The sequence below is a fragment of the Lissotriton helveticus genome, chromosome 6, assembly GCF_964261635.1.
Source record: "Lissotriton helveticus chromosome 6, aLisHel1.1, whole genome shotgun sequence".
Classification (NCBI taxonomy): domain Eukaryota; kingdom Metazoa; phylum Chordata; class Amphibia; order Caudata; family Salamandridae; genus Lissotriton; species Lissotriton helveticus.
The window spans coordinates 1,082,729,688-1,082,751,501 of NC_136067.1; the positions used below are offsets into that span (position 1 = coordinate 1,082,729,688).

General features: G+C 45.1%; 1 protein-coding gene across 3 annotated transcripts in view; it reads right to left on the reverse strand.

Moving 5' to 3' along the window:
- Positions 1-21,814, reverse strand: part of PDCD2 (programmed cell death 2) — a 519,296-nt gene that overhangs the window by 32,462 nt on the left and 465,020 nt on the right. For all 3 annotated transcript variants that reach the window (XM_078648732.1, XM_078648730.1, XM_078648731.1), the window contains one exon: positions 18,100-18,213. In XM_078648732.1, coding sequence (XP_078504858.1) covers positions 18,100-18,213 — 114 coding nt within the window. The remainder of the gene's footprint in view (positions 1-18,099; positions 18,214-21,814) is intronic.

Below are 21,814 nucleotides of genomic sequence, written 5' to 3' on the forward strand. Positions count from 1 at the left end.
CTAGATACATAAAGTAAAATAAAGGGTACAGATCATAAAGAATCAATCATTGTGACAAATGAGCAAAGGAATTAAAGATTTATCCTAATGTACATTTGAATAACAAGTCCAATCAAAATTAATGAAAGCCTAATACTCCTATTTAAATAATAGAGAGGATAAGTGCAAAATCAATTGAAACTGCAGAAATGGACTTGATGGTCGACGTTTCGGTCTTCTTATTCGATTTTGAAAACCATCTTCAGGACTAAAAATTACAGTGTGACGATGAACCCTTAATCAGTATGGGACTAAGTCCGCAGATGTGAATAATTTCTGACGCAGATTGTATTAGCTTCTGGATGTGTATTTACGACACAAATATAGAGGCGGTAATGTTGGTTCGGCTAAGACTTCCTCTCTGGGTACAATTTCTTGTTGGCTGCAAACCAATCTTGTGCTGGCACAGAGCGTTCTAACGGCACTCGGATCTCCCAATGTCCGTCTTTCATCAAATAGCAAACGAGTTACCTTGTGCCGACGCAAAGCGTACTCGCAGCACTCGGATCTCCTCTATCCTTCTTTCGTCAGACCTATCAGTGCGTGGCAATTGAAGGACCCGGCTATCACAAAATCTGTCCTTCGTATGTCAGATAGTTATTTTCAAGAAAATACTGGTTCCGTAGATTCAGTGCAGACCCTGTGGGAGGCATACAAGGCTGTGGCGAGAGGGGAAGTGTTGTCCCTGGTGGCGGGGAAGAAGAAGAGGGCGCTGGCGGATATGGTCCGGATAGAGGCAGAAATTCTGAGTCTGAAGGAGAAGTTTAATGAGTCGAGGGCTCCGGTGGACCTGCATCAGTTGCGTCTTCGTGAGGAGGAATATCGCGTGCTAGTACGCAATAACGCGGTGGCTAGTCAGGCGGCCGTTCAGAGTAAAATCTATAAACACGGGGACAAGGCCTCTAAATTGATAGCATGACTCGAGAGAGGAGATCGGACCTCGGGGTTGGTGCCGGAGTTAGAAGGTAAGTCGTCGCACCTGTTAACGGACCCGCAGGAGATATTTGATGAGTTCGCAGATTATTATCAGGCGGTGTATACAGCGGGGAGTGCCCACACGGAAGTGGAAAATGGTGAATTGATTAGGGATGTTGTCATGCCCCGCCTGTCAGAGGAACATAGGGATTATCTTGACTCTGTGTTCACGGATGATGAAGTGGCCCAAGCGATTAGGCAAGTTAAATCGGGTAAAGCGACTGGTCCAAATGGGATTCCTATTGAATTGTATAAGTTGAATGCTAACAATTTGGCTCCGTACGTGCGTGCTATGTTTTTGGAGAGTAGAGAGGCGGGAGAGCTCCCGTACTATCAGCGTATAGCTAATGTGGTGGTTTATTACAAGGAGGGCAAACCTAAGACGCAGTGCTCTTCGTATAGGCCTATATCGCTGCTGAATGCGGAGCCTAAGATACTTGCGAAGCTCCTGGCGACCAGACTAGTTAAGGTAATTACGACCCTGATTCACCCGGATCAGTCGGGATTTATGCCGCACCGGAATACGGCGTTGAATCCAAGGCGGCTGCAGGGGGTCCTCGGGGGTGCTTCGAAAATACACGAACCGACGGTGTTGGTCTCTTTGGATGCGTCAATGGCTTTTGACCGGGTGGAGTGGCGGTATTTGTTCGCGGTCTTGGGAAAGTTGGGGTTTGGCAGTGAATTTGTAGGATGGGTTCGCTTATTGTACTCTAAGCCTTTAGCTAGAATAATTGTCAACAACTGCAGATCCCGCGATTTTCAGCTCGGGAGGGGGACGAGACAGGGATGCCCGCTGTCGCCCCTGCTAATTGCGCTTGCGATGGAGCCGCTCGCCGCGTGGGTGCGTTGGGACAGGTCGATTCAGGGTTTGCGTTGGACGCCGGAGTGGGAGGATAAGATCTCAATTTACGCAGATGATGTCTTGCTTTACCTCACTAGACCTAAGGAGTCATTCGGAGTCTTCCTAGATGTGTTAGCTATATTCAGTAGGTATTCTGGACTGGCCATTAACTGGGACAAGTCGGTGATGTTTGTGGTGGCAGGGGATCCTCCGGTGGTTCCGCGGTCATGTCCAGTGCGGATAGAAAAGGTTGGGTTTCGGTATCTAGGTATATACATAACGCTAGATCCGCAGCTGCGGTACGAACGTAACTTGGTCGCTCCGTTGACTAGGTGCAGGGCAGATGTGGAGCGTTGGAGGTCCCTTCCACTCTCTCTGCTTGGGAGAGCGGTTTTGTTTAAAATGATGGCGCTCCCTCGGTTTTTGTATGCGTTGCAGAACTCGATGGACCTGGTGCCGTTGGCTTACTTCAAGGAGATAGAGGCTCTCCAGAGACGGCTTCTCTGGAGGGTAGTGCTCGGATTGCCTACAGTAAGTTGACTCTTCCTTGGTACGATGGGGGTATCGGGCTCCCGGACATTCGTAAGTATTATTGGGTCTCCCAGTTGGCTGCAGTGAACAACATAGTATATGGGATCCTTGGGGACCCGGGTTATGCAATGGATCGGGGTCAGGCGCCTGGTGGTTTGCTTGAGAGGGCTTTGTACTCCAGGCCGGGTAGGTTTCCGCTGACTGGTCCTACTGCTCATGTGGTGCGCGTCTGGCATGCCGCTAACAAATGCTTGGGGTGGGAGGGTAGACTTACACTGGCCACTCCTTTATTGAATTCGGAGAAGTTAGGTAGTATGTGGAAGTCTAAGGGCTTTGATAAGTGGGAATTAATTGGCATTGTGAAGATTGGGGACGTGTGGGGGAAGGGTGCGGTCCACACGTTTGAGTCCTTGGTAGCCCAGTACAAATTGCACCAGAACAAATATTTTCGCTACTTACAGGTGAGGCACGCGTTGGTCGCCCACGTCCCTAAGGGTACGGTTCTTCCGGAGGAGTCGCCTCTGGAGGACCGAGTATTAGATGGCCTCATCCCTGAAAAACGATTTCGCTGATCTATCGCAAGCTGGTGAATCATTCAGAGGATCCACTGCGGAGGATCAGGGCCCAGTGGTGTGAGGATGGAATGGAATTGTATGACGAAGACTGGACGGAAGCGGTGGCCTCTCCCAGGGTGGTTGCGATTCAGATGAGGTTGAGGCTGGTGCAGTTGAAACTCCTGCATAGATCCTATATTACGGGACCGCGCCTGGTACGCATGGGACGAGCTGATAGTAGTGCGTGTCGGAGGGGGTGTGGGGAGGATGGTACCCTAATGCACATCTTGTGGCATTGTGAGCGAGTGCAGACGTTCTGGTCGGCCATACATGTGGAGTTGGGCCAGGTGTTGGGAATGGAACTGAGGCCCGAGGCTCGGCGTTGTTTGCTGAATGTCTGGGAGCCGTCCGATTTAAATGTGTCCCAGAAGCAATGGGTGACATTGGCGTATATAGCGGCCAAACGTAACATTGCCCAGCTCTGGGGCGCCAGCCAGGCGCCTGGTGTCACCAAGTGGGCGGAGGACCTGGACTGGTGCATGGTGCAAGAAAAGTCGGTATATGTGGCCAGGGGATGCCCTCGTAAGTTGGGGAAGGTCTGGGGAGCGTGGAACAGCCACCGGGGAGATGTCTGCACTCCTCCTGAGTCCAGTCTTGATGAGGAGGTGCCCGAACCCAATGATCCCTGAGATTTTATCGTGGACCATGTTATTCTGATTTCTCTTTCTTACCGATGTACTGTACAGTCTTGGTTTCCCTGAGATATTCCTTATTTGTTTTGTATGTCTATGCTTTAATAAAAAGATTTTTTTTTAAATAAAAAATTACCCACCTCTTGTCCATCAAAGCTAGGTGGGTCGCAAAGGTTTGATGTGATAAAAAGCAGATTGTGGTTCTAAAGTTTGGGAAGCACTGACATAGGGTTTATATGCTTGCTGCGAAGCCAGAGTAGCCTGCAGATCACAGTTTGTATTTTAAATAGGCAGGTATGGGTTCTACTACTTTTGACACTGAGATCATTTAGTTACTTTTAGTTCACACATTGCAGTTCTTTTAATATTGTACAGTGATGTATTCACTAGCATCGAGGAACTTCATCCAAACTGCACGTCATGGGTTTAGATCCTTATTATTTTGTTTCCCAATCTGTTGCGATTCTAAAACTGCAAAGAAGGGCTCCTCTGTGAATTAACAAAATCTAGTTAGTACACACAACCTCAATCACTGCATTACGTTTATATCCTAACTCCCAGTTTCTCAGGACTAATCACTCTTAACCCTTTAACTGCTGAGGTTTTTCCACCCCAGTACAGAGTCCTTTATGGCTATTTGGAGTACTTCACGCTTATGCCTCCATAACTTTTTTTCCACTTAAGGGTTCCATGCCAAATTTGCATCCCTTTTCCTCAATCTCATGGGAATTCTAAAGAAACCCAATGTTTGTAGATTCTCCAGCACAGAGCCAAGAAAATAGCCAAAATATAGTAAATGTTTATGGGGAAAAATAGAAAGAAGTGCTCTGTGAAAAAGTGTCTGTCCCCCCCCCCTACAAATGTTATCAATGAAAGGTTTGCTGTGCTAAAGGCACCATCTTCCCAGCTTTAAGGAACATGTAAAGAAGATTTAAAAACAAACTTTTTACCACAGTTTTGCCATTTTTTCAAAGAGGTAACCCATTTCCCCTATTTTTTGTGCTTTCAACCTACTTCCAGTTTGAGGTGAAACAGGTGTGAAACCCATGAGCTGTAGATTTCTGCGTAGTAGACAAAATTCAGAATTCAGCAAGTGGCCATTTGTGTAGATTCCTCACGGTTTTGCCAAAGAAACTAACTGTTGAAAATAAAAAAAATACTGAAAAGAAGTAGACAAAAAACAGCCATTTGTGACAAGGTTTTCATCGGTAACTTCTAGTTACAATGGTTTATTTACAAAAGCAATGAACTGTAACAACCGCTAGACCCTTCTAGTCACAGGGATAACAGGGTTTGTAGCAGGGGCGCCATGAACACCCCCCCCCTTTCAGCAGCTACAGTGGAGTTGATTATTAATGGGGCTCTCTTGTCTGCAAATGGGCAGACAAAAAAGCTCATTATTAACGCTGGAATACAGCGTCAATAGAACAGCAAGCAAGAGCAAGAACATCTGTGTAAATTGATAAGGGAAAGAGGGAAGAAATGTTGGAAGACAGGATGAAAAAAAGGCAGTATGGATGAATGAGTGGGTGAAAGGATGAGTGAATGATAGGTGAATGGACAAGTGAAAGAATGGAGAGTGGATGGACAGGCAAACTTATGGCAGAGTAAAGACAATAATGGATAGGTGGTAAGATAGCAGCGTAAAAAGAATGGATGAGTGGGTGAAAACATGAGTGGATGTATGGCAGGGTGAATGAATGGTAGGATGGATGGCAGAGTGGATGAATGAATGGCTGGCAGGCAGAGTGGATGCATTGATGGATGGATGGCAGAATGGGTGGCTGGATGGATGGCAGAGTGTAGGGATGGATGGACGGATGGATGGCTGGATGAATGAATGAATGTAATAGGGAAATATTGAATGAAGAATGAAAGACTGAATGGATGACAATGTAAATGTGAAATCGTGGATATCAGCAGGTGGCTTGAATGGTGAAAGAATGAATAGATGGATAGATGTATGGTTTAAGAGATAAGGTAGCTATTTTACAGAGGGTTTGGCTCTCTTGCTTCCATTGTTTGGAGGTATTAGTGCATTTGTTAATTTAATTTCCTAGCTACTCTCTTGGTTTGTAGTTTCTCCAAGAACGCAATGTACCCACAGCCAACAACTGATCTGCATCTTACAATGGCCTTTTCACTCTGTACAGAGAAAAACCTATGTATTTCCAAAATGTATAGCAGATACTGAGTTTAGAAGCAGTGGCTATTTGTACGTCTCTGACTTAGTGGGTACCCATACCAGCATGTCATTCAGAAGGTATTTTTCAAAATGTCTTCTTTCTTACATACTGGCTTACATATGGAATCCACAAATGCAGAGAAATCAAATTGGTAATAAACTACTATTCTGTGTTTCCACATGTCTCCCGATGCAAATGGTACCCCATTTGAGCAGTTGGGACTAGCACCTGCAACACAATACACCCCAAAATGCCACCTACAGACAGCAAGTTTCACCTAGAATTCATGCATTTAAAAAAAAAAAAAAAACACTTTTACCATCTAACTAAGCTGCCACCCCGGAAACTCTACCATACTCAGGCATTTCTGAAAACTAGACACCTGAAGGGGAGAGTGGGAGTGGATTGGCTGTGTCCAGGGTGGTGTGCCCTTGTGTGTTTATTAACAAACAGAAGTAGGATTATATTGGGACTTTGGTCCACCATGCTACCCATATGTAAATGAAAAAAACATCAAAAAGAACTATAATTTCACCTCTTGCCATTGCGATAGGGATGATTTAGTCCCACAGGGGAACAGAAAGACTGATGAGGCTTTGGTGGGGGGTGGAGTCTGATATTATGTTCAGCAAGAACGCACTCCAACTTTTTATGACAAATATTCCTAGTATCCAGTGGGTTTCCTGAAAGCAGGGCAAATCTGGGTAAAACATCTCTTTGCCACCCACCCCTCCCCCGAGCAGAAAGAGTGCTTTGTCCCGCACCCCTTTGCTTTACCCACATGTAAAATCACTGGTGCCCAGAGAACTCTGTACCCCTGGGTGCCAAATGCCCCTGGTTGCATTAGTCTTTCTGCCTTCCAGGGGGCGCATGGAAGGTGTCTACCCAAAATCTGCCCCAAGGAAACGGGAATGAAAATGGGTGAAAAAAGGGTGTGTGGGAGGCTCATCCATGTATTGTGTCATGCTCCCACCCCAAAAAGGGCACAACAGACTTTCTACTCCTTTGGAGGATGGCTGAGAGTGTTTACCCTAAATCTGTCCCTGGGGGACAGAAAGGCAAATAAACACCAGGGGGAAAATAGCCAAGGGGCAGTAAGACTGTTGGGGTCCTTTTGGGGATGGGGGCTTGGTCTGGGTTAGCTGTCCCACCCTTGCAGCAATAAAGAAAATCTTCCTGGTTTCAAGGTGCCTCATGGGCATTCTGGTAAAGATCTATCTGCCCCCCTATGGGTACCAGAAAGTCTATTGTGCCTGGGAGGTGGAGGAGCACTAGCCAATGGCAATGCAGGCCGCTCCCTCCCCTTTTTTTGGCACACATTTTCCTCATGTCTAGTGGGCTGTCAGTCTACGCCTAAATCCCCCCGTCCCCCGGAGGTGAGGGCCTGGGAGAGAACAGAAAGACTGTTTTGACATTTTTGTATGGTGTGTGGCTCGACTTGCTTGGTGGGAGGGCTACCCCTCAAAGTTTGCCCCACAAAATTCCCTGGGATCTCTCTATTCTCTAATTTTGGGAGGAGAGCTTGGTCTGTATTGTGTGGGATGGCCGCTCCCATCCCTAAATTTTGTGTTTAAAAAAAATCTTCTGTGGGGACTAATAGGCCTTTTGACCCTGGGGTTTGACTGCAGAGTACTCCCCTCTTCCCCAAATGCAGTCCCTGATTGAATGTAAAGAACTCCTATCTAACCCTAGTGGGGCAGAACATGTGTTCCTTGGGAGAGGAGCTCTAGCCCATTGCCACGTGGGACACACTCCCCTCTGAAGGTATCCCTGGTGCCTAATGGGTGGATCCCTGCTTGGGGATCGCGATCCTGAGGTGACCTCCAAGCAGAGAACCACTAGAGAGATCATTGGAAAGGGGAGATTCTTACCTTTCCAATTATACCACCCCTATGCAAATCGGTATTTGGGGAGCTGAGATATATTCCTCTTTAAAACATCCCTCACCCCACCCAAAGCACACACAACTGCTGCTTGAGAAGCTTTTCCCAGCAGGCCAATCTCAAAAATGTAAAAGGAACCCCTCTGGTGCAAACACCAATAGGTCCTTTACAGCTGCCGACAGATGTACATTGGAGGGAGTGCGGTCGTTGACTAATGCATTACGTTATAGGGTTACCAAATATGGGGTACAAGTATATGTGATTCACTGTCTTAAGTCACATTTTTCGTACATTAATTTACACACGTTATGATGTATTGTGTGTCTGTGATGTAAAGCGCCCAGACACTCTACATTCGGAAGAACAGTGCTATAAAAACTGCATTTAAAAAAATGAGTGAGCGATTACACAAACATCGATTTAAATGGCATAAACAGACAGGCACATCTTTATTTCTTCCAGTGTATGCACATCTCTTACATAGGGAGTTGAAGAAAGTAAAAAAAAAATGCTTTCAATATTTTCTCTCAAGTAGTAGTAACAAGCGTTGCGCCGTTGTTTCCTTCGACTGAATTGGGGTCTAGATTTTAGGCTCTGGATGGCTCTCAGCCAGGGTGATATGTGAACAAAAGGAGATTTGATAGGCCTTTAAATCAGACCTTTCATTTGGGCCCAGTTGGATGTTAAAATAGGAAACTCTTGTTGTTCTTCTTTTAGCACCTCCTGTGAGCAGCTTCACCAAGCATTAGATGTCGTCAGTTTCCTTGCCACATTTAAGGGCCTCCTGTGTGCTCTCCCAACCTGACCTGGGGGTAGTATCCATTGATCAGTATTTTTTGAGCCAGGTTCAGAAGTTTTCACTTGATTGCTTTCTCTGCTGCAGTAGCTCGCTCTACTCGGACCGCCGTCACCAAGAGCAACAAAGGAGGTTTTGCGAATTTTGGAAAAAGTACAGCCTAATGAAACATGTCCCTTTAACAGTTACCAGTTAAACAGACCATGCTTTTAATTCCAATTTCTTGAAACAGACTGCCTGACATCAAGAGCTTTAAATGTAAAGGGTAGAAGATTTACATAGCAGAGCGTTACTTTCATGATTGCAAAGTCTAGCACTAGATCAGTTTTTACCTCAACTTTTCTAGAAACCTACGGCTTTGTGTTGTTAGAAATGGGTCACGACTGAATCCAGCATAAAGACAGAGGTTTGGCCCATTCATGTGGAGAACATATGCCTACTAAATTGTTTATTGGAGGTCAGATTCGAAGATACTATGAGGTCTACAGAATAAACTTTTAAGTAAGCCTGGGTGGAGTTCCGCATCTGCGAAGTGACAAAAAAAAAACTCTGCCGAGCTACGCGGAGTTCCGCAAGGGGTGGACTGTGTTAGGGACATACTGTTTGTGGTGATTTTGAGCGCCGGGTGTTTGTCCTGCGGTGTAAAATCATTGCGAACGGCACCATGCCAGTACAAGAGGGCATAGCCTCCTGTCTGCTGGTCGAATAGATTTTCTACTTGAGTTGCAGCTTTCTCAACGCGAATAGGAGGTTTCTCAACACAAATGGTCGTGACCACTCGCATTGAGAAATCCGACCGCCCGAGTTTTGGGGAACTCCGCAGAAAACTGCAAAGTCCGTGGATGGAGTGGAGTTCACTGCACAGGGTTCCTTTTAAGTGAACATTTCCAAGCCTCCGAGTGAAAAGTTGGAGTCCATAAAGAACGACAACGGTATTATCCAATCCTGCCGATACTAAGAGATCATTCATGTAATGCAATACGCTATATTTTCCCTCTCTTAATAGTTTTGATGCTTATTGTTTGTTACTTGTGACTAAAAATTCAGTATTTGTAAAGCGCAAACAGCTACCCGAAGGCATCCCGGCGCTGGTGGCCATCGGGAAGATTAAGCAAGCTATTGCCCAGAGTCACATGGTGCTGGGCTGACCTGCCGCCGGTGCCGGGGAACGAACCGTGAGCCCCAGATTCCAGCGTCAGTCGCCCTGGCCGCGGCACCACACCTCTTCCCTATGGGAATATGACATTTAATTCTGATGCGATATCAGTTTTTTTATTAAATTAAAAGAAACAGGAATAGAGGAGAAGGTTCAAGTGTAATTAATTTCGCTGCAGAGAAGGTTTTTACTATGGCTGCTATGATGGATGATATGGCAGTAAGGAATGCTGACTGGACATTCCTGAACATCCAAGCTCTAGTTTTTTTTGCTATAAACATCCTGGGTATCGGAACAATTAATTGCTGAAGTGTTTATGATGTTAAGAAAGAGGATGCAGTACATGAGGTTATAGATGTGGTCTGAATAGGTCAATTGGTTCCAGACATCTTTCGGGTATGGTACTTGCCAGAGATGCCTACTCTTGCCCCTGGCTATTCGCCACAGTGATTGAGTCTCTTATGGAGTGGTTGAGAAACGTTGCCCTAGTTAGAGAATTTGATAGAGTTCCAGGTGTACTGGACAGAGTGGCACTATATGCTGATGACGATTTGATATTCCGGGACAAACCCCAATTATCTGTGTCCCGGATCCTTCAGAGTCTGCATATCTCTGTGAAATATTCGGGGCTTGTCAAGTTCATCTGCTACCACCACTGGGAACTGTGTGTTTTGTGCTGCAACAGAAGAAAAAGCAACCCCACACCGTCACGGACGCCGCTGCCAGCTCGGTGTCCTGAAGGCACCGCAGAGGGCACCGCCACACTTCGCACCACAACCCTGGTCTAGGGGCCGCCGCCGGCACTGAGCCGCTGCTTACATTGCGACCTGTGGGCACCGGACTTCGCCCGCCTCGCTTCACGCCGCCACACTGGTATCCACGAGGATGCTGCTCCACGCCGACAGACCCCGCAGCTTGCACCATGGTTAGAGGGCACCATTTGTAAGATACACAATGCACCGTCCTCATCCCACACCGCAGCCTTAGGCTACCAATGCCAGCATCATCAGCCAACGACAACGCTTTAGCACCGTGACCTGCCAACACCACAACGTGCACCGTATCGCTTCGCACCGCAGCCTTTGTCTCACCGACGCCCCTGGACGATCATCACCGAGCTGCTGCCTACACTGCAATCTGAGGGCACCGCACGCCGCACTGCTCACCACAGCCCCGGACCCCTGCAGACGCTTCAGACTTCAACCGCGAGGAGTTTGATCTGCAACGCGTGTGACCAATGGCCCTATGACTGTCACAGACTTCAAAAACCGATGTGGGCTCTTCGAAGCTCAACGAGAAGGCGCCAACGCTCTGCATCTCTAAAGGCATTGTTTTGCTGGTCTTCCTGACACCGTAGCAGGCCCACGACGTCGCGGTCAGCCAGAACTGTTTCGATTTGTTGTTCACGAAGCCTTGATATCCCCGGACGAAGCTACCGACTTCAAGGAACTGAAATTTGAGCCTATTTTTGATTATTGATATTTCTCAGCACTGTATGGTGGATTCTTATAGTTTTTGGTCTTCTTTGCACAGATAAAACATTGGTTATTTTTCTAGAACGGGTGTGGTGCCTTTTTGTAGCGTTTTCACTGTATTACTGTTGGTTATGTGGAGTGGTGTGGCTCACTGGTTAGAGGCGGCAGACCCGGAAGCAGAGAACGGCCCGGGACCAGGGATCAATTCCCGACGCGGCAGGGTCGTGGACCAGGGTCAGCGGACTCGACAATTCTCGCCTCGGTGCCTACTCTAACCAGGGATCTCACTCGGCAACTCTGGGCATTAAGCTTGCCTCATCTCTACAACGGCCCCCCACAGACGCCGGGGATGCCTGGTTTCACCTTGGAGATACCAGAAGGGACCATCTCACAGGGAAAGCCAGGACAGGTTCCCCGGCGGTCTCTAGCGCCGGGACGCTTACGGGCAGCCGTGCGCTTTACAAGTCCAACACATTTACACTTACACATTATGTGCAAATGCTTTACACACTACCTCTGAGATAAGCCTGACTGCTCGTGACAAGTTACCAAGCGGGTGAGCAGGGCTTATTTCAGTAGTTTATCCCCCTTATCCTGACTAGAAGGAAGGGTCCCTATTAGGACAAAGGTGCAAACCACTGCCAACTAGGGACCCCCATTTCTAACATTGCTTTTTTGTCCGTTTGCAACTCTCACAGACTTGGACCGTTGTCACTGTCGCAAGGACTCATCTGCCCATTGACAAGCTGTCCTGATTGAGGAGGCCCAAGTTGCTACACACTGCAAATTCTCACATGTCGGCTCCATTAAGCCAATACTCACCAGATCTCCATGGCCTGGGAAAGCCCTACAACTATGGCAAGTCATCACAGTGGAGGAGTAGAACAAGACACCCTGTCTGTCCCCACTTGGAATCTAGCTGTCTCATTCATGCTGCACCCTACAGTTTGTTTCTGAGCCACATTCTGTGGTATCACCTTCTTCAGCTTGAAAATCAAACTCAACAGCGCTGCAGTTTTTCCCTTCATTACCTACTGCTGAACTGATGATCAGTACTCCATCACTGCTGTTTCTGTGAAATTCTGATATTTATGTTAACATAGAGGTCAAAGCCACAGGGCATCCTGCTGCCAGTCATAGGCCACTTTAGTTGATCTTGTTTTGCATATGTCACCACAGTGTGACCTTTATGCTATAAAAGGGATGCTGGCTGATTAGAAATGACTCCATCAGACCTATCCTTTTTTTGAAGAAAAAGAAAGTTATTTACACTGGGTCATGATCGTTCTGTTGGATAATTTATTCTACCTGCAGATTCTTCATCTTCGGAATATACCCAGGCCTTAAACTTGATCGAGAGGCTATAAAACAGATGTCCCGCACCAGTGGGTTACTCTGGCTCTATCTCGGTACCAGATGTAGCACACGTGTGAAGTCACTGGACCAGTGTAGCAGCACCCTTACACCCTGACGACAGTTCGTCATCAATTTCTTTCTGGATCCCTATAGGCATGGTCACGGACAGCATCTGATTGAATGTGCAGTGCAAGAAAAAGTTGAAATAAGATTGGCGAGGAATCTGCAGGTCCTCTTTGCCATTCCTGCTGCATACATACCTCACAAAGAGCTGATCGTCAGACTTGAACTCTCATCTGGACAATGTAAAAATTAGCTGCCGTTTGGGGGGGGGGGGGGTGAGAGTGATGTAATCTCTCCTACTCTCTGGTGGGATGGGGAGAGGGAACAAGGTAGAAAGAGTAATGGATTGCCCCATATGGAAGGCAGGGCGATACTTTCGATGGAAAAGCTGATTTAGTTCTCAATACCAGTTTGTTCAGGTAAAAGCTGGTGAAGAGTGGATAGACAAAGCGTTTTCACCTTGCTGACACAAAGCGCTGATGTGAGCCCCATCGAGAACAAAGTTTTTAGGTTCAACAGTTGTAACTGGCAACCGGGCAAAGGTTCAATCGGGACCCCCCATCAAAGCATGTTAGTTTTCAATCAACTTTTGTTGAAATGGTTTCATAAAACCAGACAGTCATTAGAGTTAGAGCAATCTCCACCTTAGAGGTGGATCACTACCAGAATAGAAAGAGAAACAAACGCTTCATCTACAATCCCAATTCCCTCTCAACCAGGAATGGTCTGTGGAGTACCAGAGAGTTATAATATCATCTAAGTTACAGATAAGTCTATATTGCATTCCACTGTAGAAAGTTAAGTCAGCTATCTCTCTCGTTTTCAATGGAGAAATGATTTGTAGAGTTCCTAGGGTCCTTGGGCAAGCAAGCTCCCAACAGAACTTCTTAAAGTTCCCAATTTTTGGTAAACCACTTTTCCTTTAATAGCCTATGAAATATTTCCCATGTTTTATATAAATCATAGACTTGTGAATGAAGGTTTAGTGGAGAGCCCAAATTCACAAAAATTGCTTGCCTGGTAAGGTGCAAGATATTAAGCAGGTCCGGTTGTCATCTATAAGTCCATTTCTTGGTTTCTAGAAACCAACCAAGTGGAACACACTCCGGGTCCTGTGGAACCTTCATTCCAGTGAACCAAGTACAACCTTTTAAACCCTGTTCCAGAAATGGTGAAGTTTCTCACAGAATCAGAAACTATGGGTCAGGGTTCCCTTGTTGTCACAATTACATCAATATTTGCCTGATTTACCCAGATCGATATCATGCAACGTAGTGGTGGTGGTGGTGGTGGTGAGGAGCAACTTGCGAAGTACTTTATGACCTGCTTCAATGTTCTGTACATGAATGATTCAATTTCTGATGTTGCTCATACTGGTATGCCACGGCTCATCTGAACTCTGTTCACCTAGACCTTTGTTCGACTGACATTGGAATTTTGTGTTTAGACAACTCTCCGCCTCCTGAAGGATACAGTATATTCTAGGTATCAGGTGTTTATCATCTGATTTTTCCAAAGATGGTAATGGACATGTTTCTTCTGATCTAATCTCTAGGTTACACACCCAATGCCAGATTTGCATGTAACTGAAGAGCCCATATTCCTGTAGTCAAAATTGTTATTTTAGGGCCTTAAGTGACAATTACAAATGTTTGGTATGGATCCCCTAATTTGGTTCGTTTAGCATTTCTCCATGTTTGGAAGGTAGTTTTGACTAACCCCAGAGGGAAGGCCAGATTCACCATAAAGGTGGTTGTACGAGGCTGGGAGTGAAGAGAGAACCATTTTAATTCCAATTCAGTCCCTAACAGCTATAAGTGTCTTTGTGATTGAGGATAAGTACATCCTTAATGGCTTAACTTGAAGATTAAGTCACAGTATCTCCAAGGTAGCCTGCTGACCAGGTTATGGTCTATAAAACATTACTGGTGGTCTTTTTGTTACTTCAACCTTTCCAGAAAGTACAGCACTTGGGTAGTAGTTCTAAACGTGTGGAATCCATATTCCTCCATGATTTGAAGGAAGGTATCCTATTTTACTAAGATTCCTTAATTCCTTAATTCTCCCCCCTACAGGCACCACAGCACAGGAGGAATTGTAGGGCAATAGACAACTGCATTATTTGGAATAAGAATAATATTTTAGTTAGAATAGTCCTTCTGATTGTTGACGTACGGCCTAGACAAGATGGGCCGCTGTTATACCATCTTTGAAAATCGGAGGTGACATTTTTTAATGCTGGTGAAAAATTAGCTCTTTGTATTTCTGGTAGGGTAGCTGCTGTAGTGATCTCCAAGTGTTTTAAATACTTAGTGTTCTGCCTGAACTGATCATCAAGAATGTTAAAACCAAATTGAGGTCCATTGGGGCATAAAAGGATGAAAGAGGAAACCTGTATTTAAGCCTTTTCCAAAATATAAGAACTATGGGGGACTTAAACATAGATGCTGATTAGGAAGGCAAATGAATACAGAAAAACAGGGCCCATCAAAAAATCTTGCTGGGCTTGAGATAGAGAAAATGTAATGTATTTGACAGGGGTGCCTTCAATTGATCTCCATGCTCATTTGCACAACCTAACAAAATAGTTCCGCCATCTGGCATAAGCTGATTTTGTGGACAGATGACAACCTGAAAGGATCAGGTTGGTTATCTTCACAGGCAGGCAAATGGAGCTCGAGTGCACCTTTTGGGCCCCAGATATAAAGGTGGAAGCTCTGAAGATAGTGATAAAGAACTTGTCCATCCGACTGGGAAATGTGGTCCGCCCTGAGATGTAGCCAGAGCAGTAGACGCAAGGAAAATCGCAGCAGTTCTGCATACCAAACCATAGCTGGCCAATCCTAGGCAATCGGGATGACTTGCATTCATTCTTGTCGAAATGTACTCAATATCACAGGCATTAAGGGTATAGAGAGAAATGCGTAGTGAAGCTGAAAATTTCATGTAAACCGATACATACAAACTCAAGGGCTTCTACAACAATCTAGAGCGCACAGAACTGTGGGCCGTGTGCGTTATCTATAGTGGCAAAGAGGGCCAGGAATGCCCATCGGGGGAAGAAATTCTTGACCACTACTAGGTGGAGATACCACTTGTAATAAGAAAGATTGCGCCAACCTAGGCCGTCAGCTCTGGCGTTTAGCAAGCCTGCCTGCGGTTGGTGACCAGCCAGGTCCCATAGACTTCAGACCCGTGCCAAGAGCCTTACAATTTCCGGCAAAGAAAACGCCTCCTTGTTTGTTTACATGACACATTGCAGGCATGCGGTTTGTCGGGATCTGGACAGACTGGCTGCAAAAAGAGGGCAAGAAAGTTTTCAGGGTCAGTCAAAATGTTAACAAGTTGATGTGCTGAACCTGCTTTTCTGGAGATCAGAGGCCTCCGATCTACAGTTACTACAGACGCGCACCGCACTCTAAGGTAGATAGATCCGTCCATCACTACACTGGCCATTGCTAGCGCTGTACGTCAGGTTCTCATTTACCGACCACAAGAGCACACCCATCACCATGTCCACAGAATTCTGACAAGATCTGACAAATGACCCGTGTTGGAACCACTGTACATGGAGACACCATTGGAAAGCGTGCATTTGCAGCAAGCAGAATACAGGAAGCCAGCACCTACCATGTGAAGAACCGCCAGGACTCGAACTTGTGATCCCCCACAAAAACCCAGATCCTGTGGGGAAGAGGGAAAGCCCTAAAGATGACGTGTGCAGTACTGCCCCTATGAAGAAGAGGCACTGAAAGGGCTCTAGGTGTGACTCGGACAAGTTGACCTAAAGGGTCAAATCAAACAGCAGGTATGCTATGGCCTTGTAGGTAGTATGACAAGCTGCTGCAAGCCTGCCTTGAGCATCCAATTGTCAAGGTACTGAAACACGGAGTTATCCAACCTTTGCAGATATGCTGTCACCACTGCCAACACCTTTGTGAGGTCCTGGTTGCCGAAGTCAGTCCGAATTGGTGGACCATGGATTGGCAGTGGGTTGAAAAAGCCACAAACCCCAGGTACCTCCTGTGCAACTGTAGGTTTGCTGTGTGGAATTATGGATCCTGGAAGACGAGTTGTACTATCCAGTTTTCCGCTTTCCGCACCAAAAGCACCTAAGATAAGGACAGCATCTTGAACTTGGGAAGTAAAAAGTTCAAAAGGCTGAGGTCTGGGATCACACGCAGGCCAACGTTCTTATTGGGAACCAGTAAGTACCAGGAGTAGCACCTCTGCCCAACTCCCTGCTCTTGTCTCAACTCAACTGCTCCTTTATGCAACATGACAGCCGCCTCCTGTTGTAGAATACAAAGGTAATCTTCCAACTGAAGAGACTGTGAGGGATTTGGAGAGGGGCTTGCTGGAAGGGAAGGGGTGATCTCCTTTCTATAATCTGAAAAACACACTGGTTCTTAGTAATAGCCATCCAGACCTGTAGAAAGGACGATACCCTCTCTCCAACTGGCTGTGTGTGTTCTGTTAAGGGGAATCTAAATCAGCTTTGCAGGTGGCACAGAGGAGGACAAAGAGGAGAAGGGCCTTTGGGTCGGTCTACCCTTCAATTTGCCTCTGCTCTTGTACTGCCACAGAAATTGGTTCAGCTGTTAGCTGGGCTAGGAAAGTTGGCATCAGCGAAAAGGAAGCAGTTTTAAGTTTCCCCAAAACTTCTAGTACTGTCTATGGAAATCTTGGGACGGGAATGCTAATTCCAAGGATCGAGCAGTTGCTAACCTGCATTGGACCTCTAACTACCTCTGCAAAATTATGTTTCAGGAGTTCAAGTAAACCCGGTGCCACTAGGTTAGCCTTTTCGCACATAACCCTGGTTTCCATAGGTTTCCAACTTTCCAGGGGAAAAATTGGAGGGATACCTATTCAATCTCTTTGATTAGAGTAACATGTCTTTCCTTACTTCTAAATCTCCAGCAGTATCTATAGGGCCACGCTAGTACACCCTACGGATACTGCAGGAGATTCAGAAGTAAGGAAAGGACTAATTACACTGCACAACATTCAGCATTACCTTTGACTACATTTGTGTTTCTATGTTAAAATATTACTTCCTCATGCCTTTCCATTATATTTGGAGCGAGGATCGACTTTACTTGTTTGCCCAGAGGAAGTCTAGTATAAGATGAAACATTTTGGCTAGCATAGAGAAGTAACAAAATAAACAATCGTCAACATTAATCAAGGCTCGGTCTATTGTTTTGTGGCAATCCGGGTACTGTTTCAAATGTTGAGGTAAAGTTTGGAGACATTTTTACTAATACACAGAATAAAGAATTTTGATTTCAAAGCAGGTCTGAACTGAAGCTAATGAAACTATACTACAAGGTATGCCAGAGGTACCAATGCGTATTGCTCCCCAACAACTGATCATATGCTTAAGTTTCCACCAGAAGATTATGTGCCCAATAGAAACCCTGTTTACAATAGAGAACTGTGTATGCTCCAAGAAAAAGGTGCAGTATTCATTGCACTCCATCAGTTTTGTTGACAGTTTTTCTGCAATTGAATATGTTCACAAAAGCAATAAAATTGAACTTGAATACCTGAAACTCAAATATCCGTTTGGCACCACAAGAACAATTTGGAATATCTGTATCCTGCGGAACATGGTCACCGGAAATCCACAGAGGGTCTCCACCTCTGCAATATCTCAAAACCTAAATGTAAAATTAAAAAACACAAAGTCATCCTTGTTAAACATTAAAATACACGGTACATGACAATCAACTTTCATTATATAAAGTGCAAATTCATAATCACATTCATGTGCTTATGATCTTATCATATGGATCCCTTCTTTTCTCATTCTTTTTACCTTTTACTGACGACTAGTATATTAAATTCAGTGCTGGTATTTAGCATAGCATAGAACGTATAAAGTAGGATACTTACAAAATAACTCTTTCTATGCCATCGCAACAGCGATAGAGTACCCACTCTGCCAACTCCACTGTCTGCTTGTTGGATTCAGAGGTGGGCAGACAGACATCATGTCAATGACAGAGCCAACTCCATCACAGACTTATTCCTCCGACGGCCAGACGGAGAACAGGCCGTCTGAGTTTAGCCATCAGACCGTCCACCCAATGTAGAGAGAGCCGGCTGATGGTTTTTATTTTTTGAATATCAGTCACTTGGCAGCTAGGGACAGTATGAAAAAAAATAATTACTCTCACACCAGGGAAGTAAACTTCCATAATGTTGGGGTCATTCATTTTACTTTTTTCAGAAACAAAACCCCGTTCAGGGAGTCATTTTCGGGAAAAAGTTAAAGTTTGTATAAGTTTGGTGGTGTTCATCAATTGACAGAGCCAGTCATTAAACATTTGCAACAACAACTGGAACTGCAGTGACGGGGTTTCCTGTCAAATTTAGAGATGTCCACAGGGCTGGTGGACATCTCTAAATTTAGGGCAAGGGATGTCTGTCAGGGAGACAAAGTGACTTACTCTTCTTACCTGACTAACATTACGATACAAAAGGGGATGATGGACGGAGCATTTGAGCAAATCAAACACTCACCCCCAGTCAACTGATCTGGGTTTAATCCATCACCATTCTTTAGCTCACTCGGCCACCCCAGTTCAGACATGGCTATATGCAAATCAGTCTGACCCTGTGCCTCATGGGAACAGTCCAGCCCGAACTGCCAAGCCATGTCTTCCCTGGACCGGAAACAAGCATCCTGGGACCGGTTTCGGATTCATAATCCTCATCAGCCAGGCTATCTTGAATCCAGTGGCAAAGTGAGCAAGGGACTCACGTCTGAGCATACCCTGCCACACTTAGGGCGAACAAAGCGATACAAAAGGGGTTGATGGACGGAGCGTTTGAGCAAATCAAACACTCACCCCCTGACTAACATTACTACATTCTCCAAACTCTAAATTAGGCCCTCAATTTTCATTGGTATGAGTGGCAGTAAACTATTTACCTTCTAGAAATTTACTGCATAAATCTCCAATCTTCTTTTAAATAAGCAGACCCGCTTTAAGAAGCCTCTTGTTAATTACTGTCCTCTAAATATACAGCGGGTTTATTTTGAGTTGATCTGAACACATGAAATGGATAAAGATGATATAGTGAATGTAATCTTGTTACACTGACAATGTCCAAGGTACACAGAACGCATGTTTACTAAGGCAGTACAATAGTACGCCCAGCTGAGCGCTGGAGAAATTGGGCTTGCAAGCTTTGAGCCCAAGCCTTACAGTTGCGGCAGAAGGGAGACATTGTAGTATTGAAAGAGCCTGGAGTGATTAAAGCCAGGACAGGCGTACTAGGGGACTTTTTGCCTCAAGGGAATGATTTGGATTAATTTGTTTTGCTGCAATCAAATTGATTGATTTTACCTCTACAGACTGATTGATGTAAAAATAATATTCCTTAGGTGAAAACAGTTTGGCCACAGGATGAGGATTGCATCAGGAGCTCTGTTGAAATTAGGAGTTATTCTTCCACACATGGATGATGGCTATTTCCAGGTTGCTTCTGCTCTATTCACTTACACAGTCCTGTAGAAGACTCGCTGTTGAGGAGTTTACTGGCCCTTTCCGCCCCCCTTTGCCAGGTCGAAATGTCTGCATATGAGAGGCCTGTATTCAATAGATGGTCCACAGAGGGGCAATTTGAAATTAATAACTTTTCCTCAATCTGATGGAAGCAAAATGTGTTCTTGCCATGCATTTGATATGTTGGAAAGTCTTCTGTGTAAAGAAATAGGGTATATGTAATGGGTCCATACCCCTCCCCCTTTTTTCCTTCTCCTTTCCAATCTGCATGAGTATCTTCTCTGAACACCAATTTTGTCACCAAAATATTTCTGAAGCCAAGAATTTAATGTAAATAATGTATTTATATTATTGTTTTGTAATACATTTTCAAACCCTCAGAGTGAATTTTCTTGCGTGTGTCTTGAATTTCACCTATTTTTTTATTAAATCAAAGTGGGTCTATTTAAGTGAAGTAAGGAAGAACTGATTAATGTGGCCCTCCGCTTTAAAGTAATTTTCCTTTTTTCCCCCCTTTGTTTCTTCCGATTGGACCACTGTTGTCAAGATCGTAAGCTACCCAGGTCCTTCATGTTATTTTGGGTCACGCAATTGTTATGTAATGGCTCTTGTCAACTTAAGAGATGTCCACCGGGATGGTGGACATCTCTAAATTTGGGGCATGAGATGTCCGCCAGGGAGACAGAGTGACTTACAAGGAGTACAAGCCCATGCGAACATTACTAGATTCTCCAAACTCTAAATTAGGCCCTCAATCTTCAGTGGTATGTGATGCAGTAAACGGTTTATATTTTAGCAGCTTACTGCATAAACCTCCAAACTTATTTTAAATAAGCAGACTCACTTTAAGAAGTCTCTTGTTAATTATTGTACTCTAGATGTACAGTGGGTTTATTTTGAGTTGATCTGAAAACATGAAATAGACGAAGATGAAATAGTGAGTTTAATCTAATACACTGACAATCTGCAAGGTACACCGAATGCATGCTTACTATGGCAGTACAATAGTACACTCAGCTGAGCGTTTGCTGAGGAATTGGGCCTTCAAGTTTTGGGCCCAAGCACACTTTAATATGCTTTGGCCGTTGAAACAATAAACTCAGGGGCGTATCTTACTTAATAATGTTTGTGAGGTGTAGGCCTCAGATTTACCTAACAAGCCACCTGGTAACTTAACAATGAATATTAATGGGCAGGTTGAGGCAGTGGAGTGATACTGAGAAGAGTTGTGAGGGCCTGACTTCAACTGCTGGAGCAGTGTTTCCTGGGATCGAAGGCAAAGATCAGTGTGGGCTGCAACTCCTTTTGCAGCCGGTCGCAGGGGTCATCCTGCACTGGCAGGGAGTTAGTGACAAGCAAGGGCCTGCAGGGCCTTTGAGAAAGCCCAAGCCTCTGGACTCTGCCTTCCAGTGTTTTAAATGAAATAAAAAAAGATAGGGAGATCTCTAAAAGGGGCATGGCCACAGGAGCAAAACTGGGAACCCTTTCTAGGAGTTGTGGCAATGTCATTAATTTGTTTATACCATGTAAACTAAAATCTGGTGCTTCACAAAATGGTCCATTTGGATAGTAAATGTCTTGAGTGTTCCATTATTGCATCCCGACATATAGCACACCCCGACATATGGCACAAAATGCCTAAAAACGCAGACCTAGTGGCTTTGACGATTCTTGATATCTGCATGAAATAAATAAGTGACAAAGATGTTGTGCTAAATAATTTTTATTGAAAATATTTTCAGTTCTG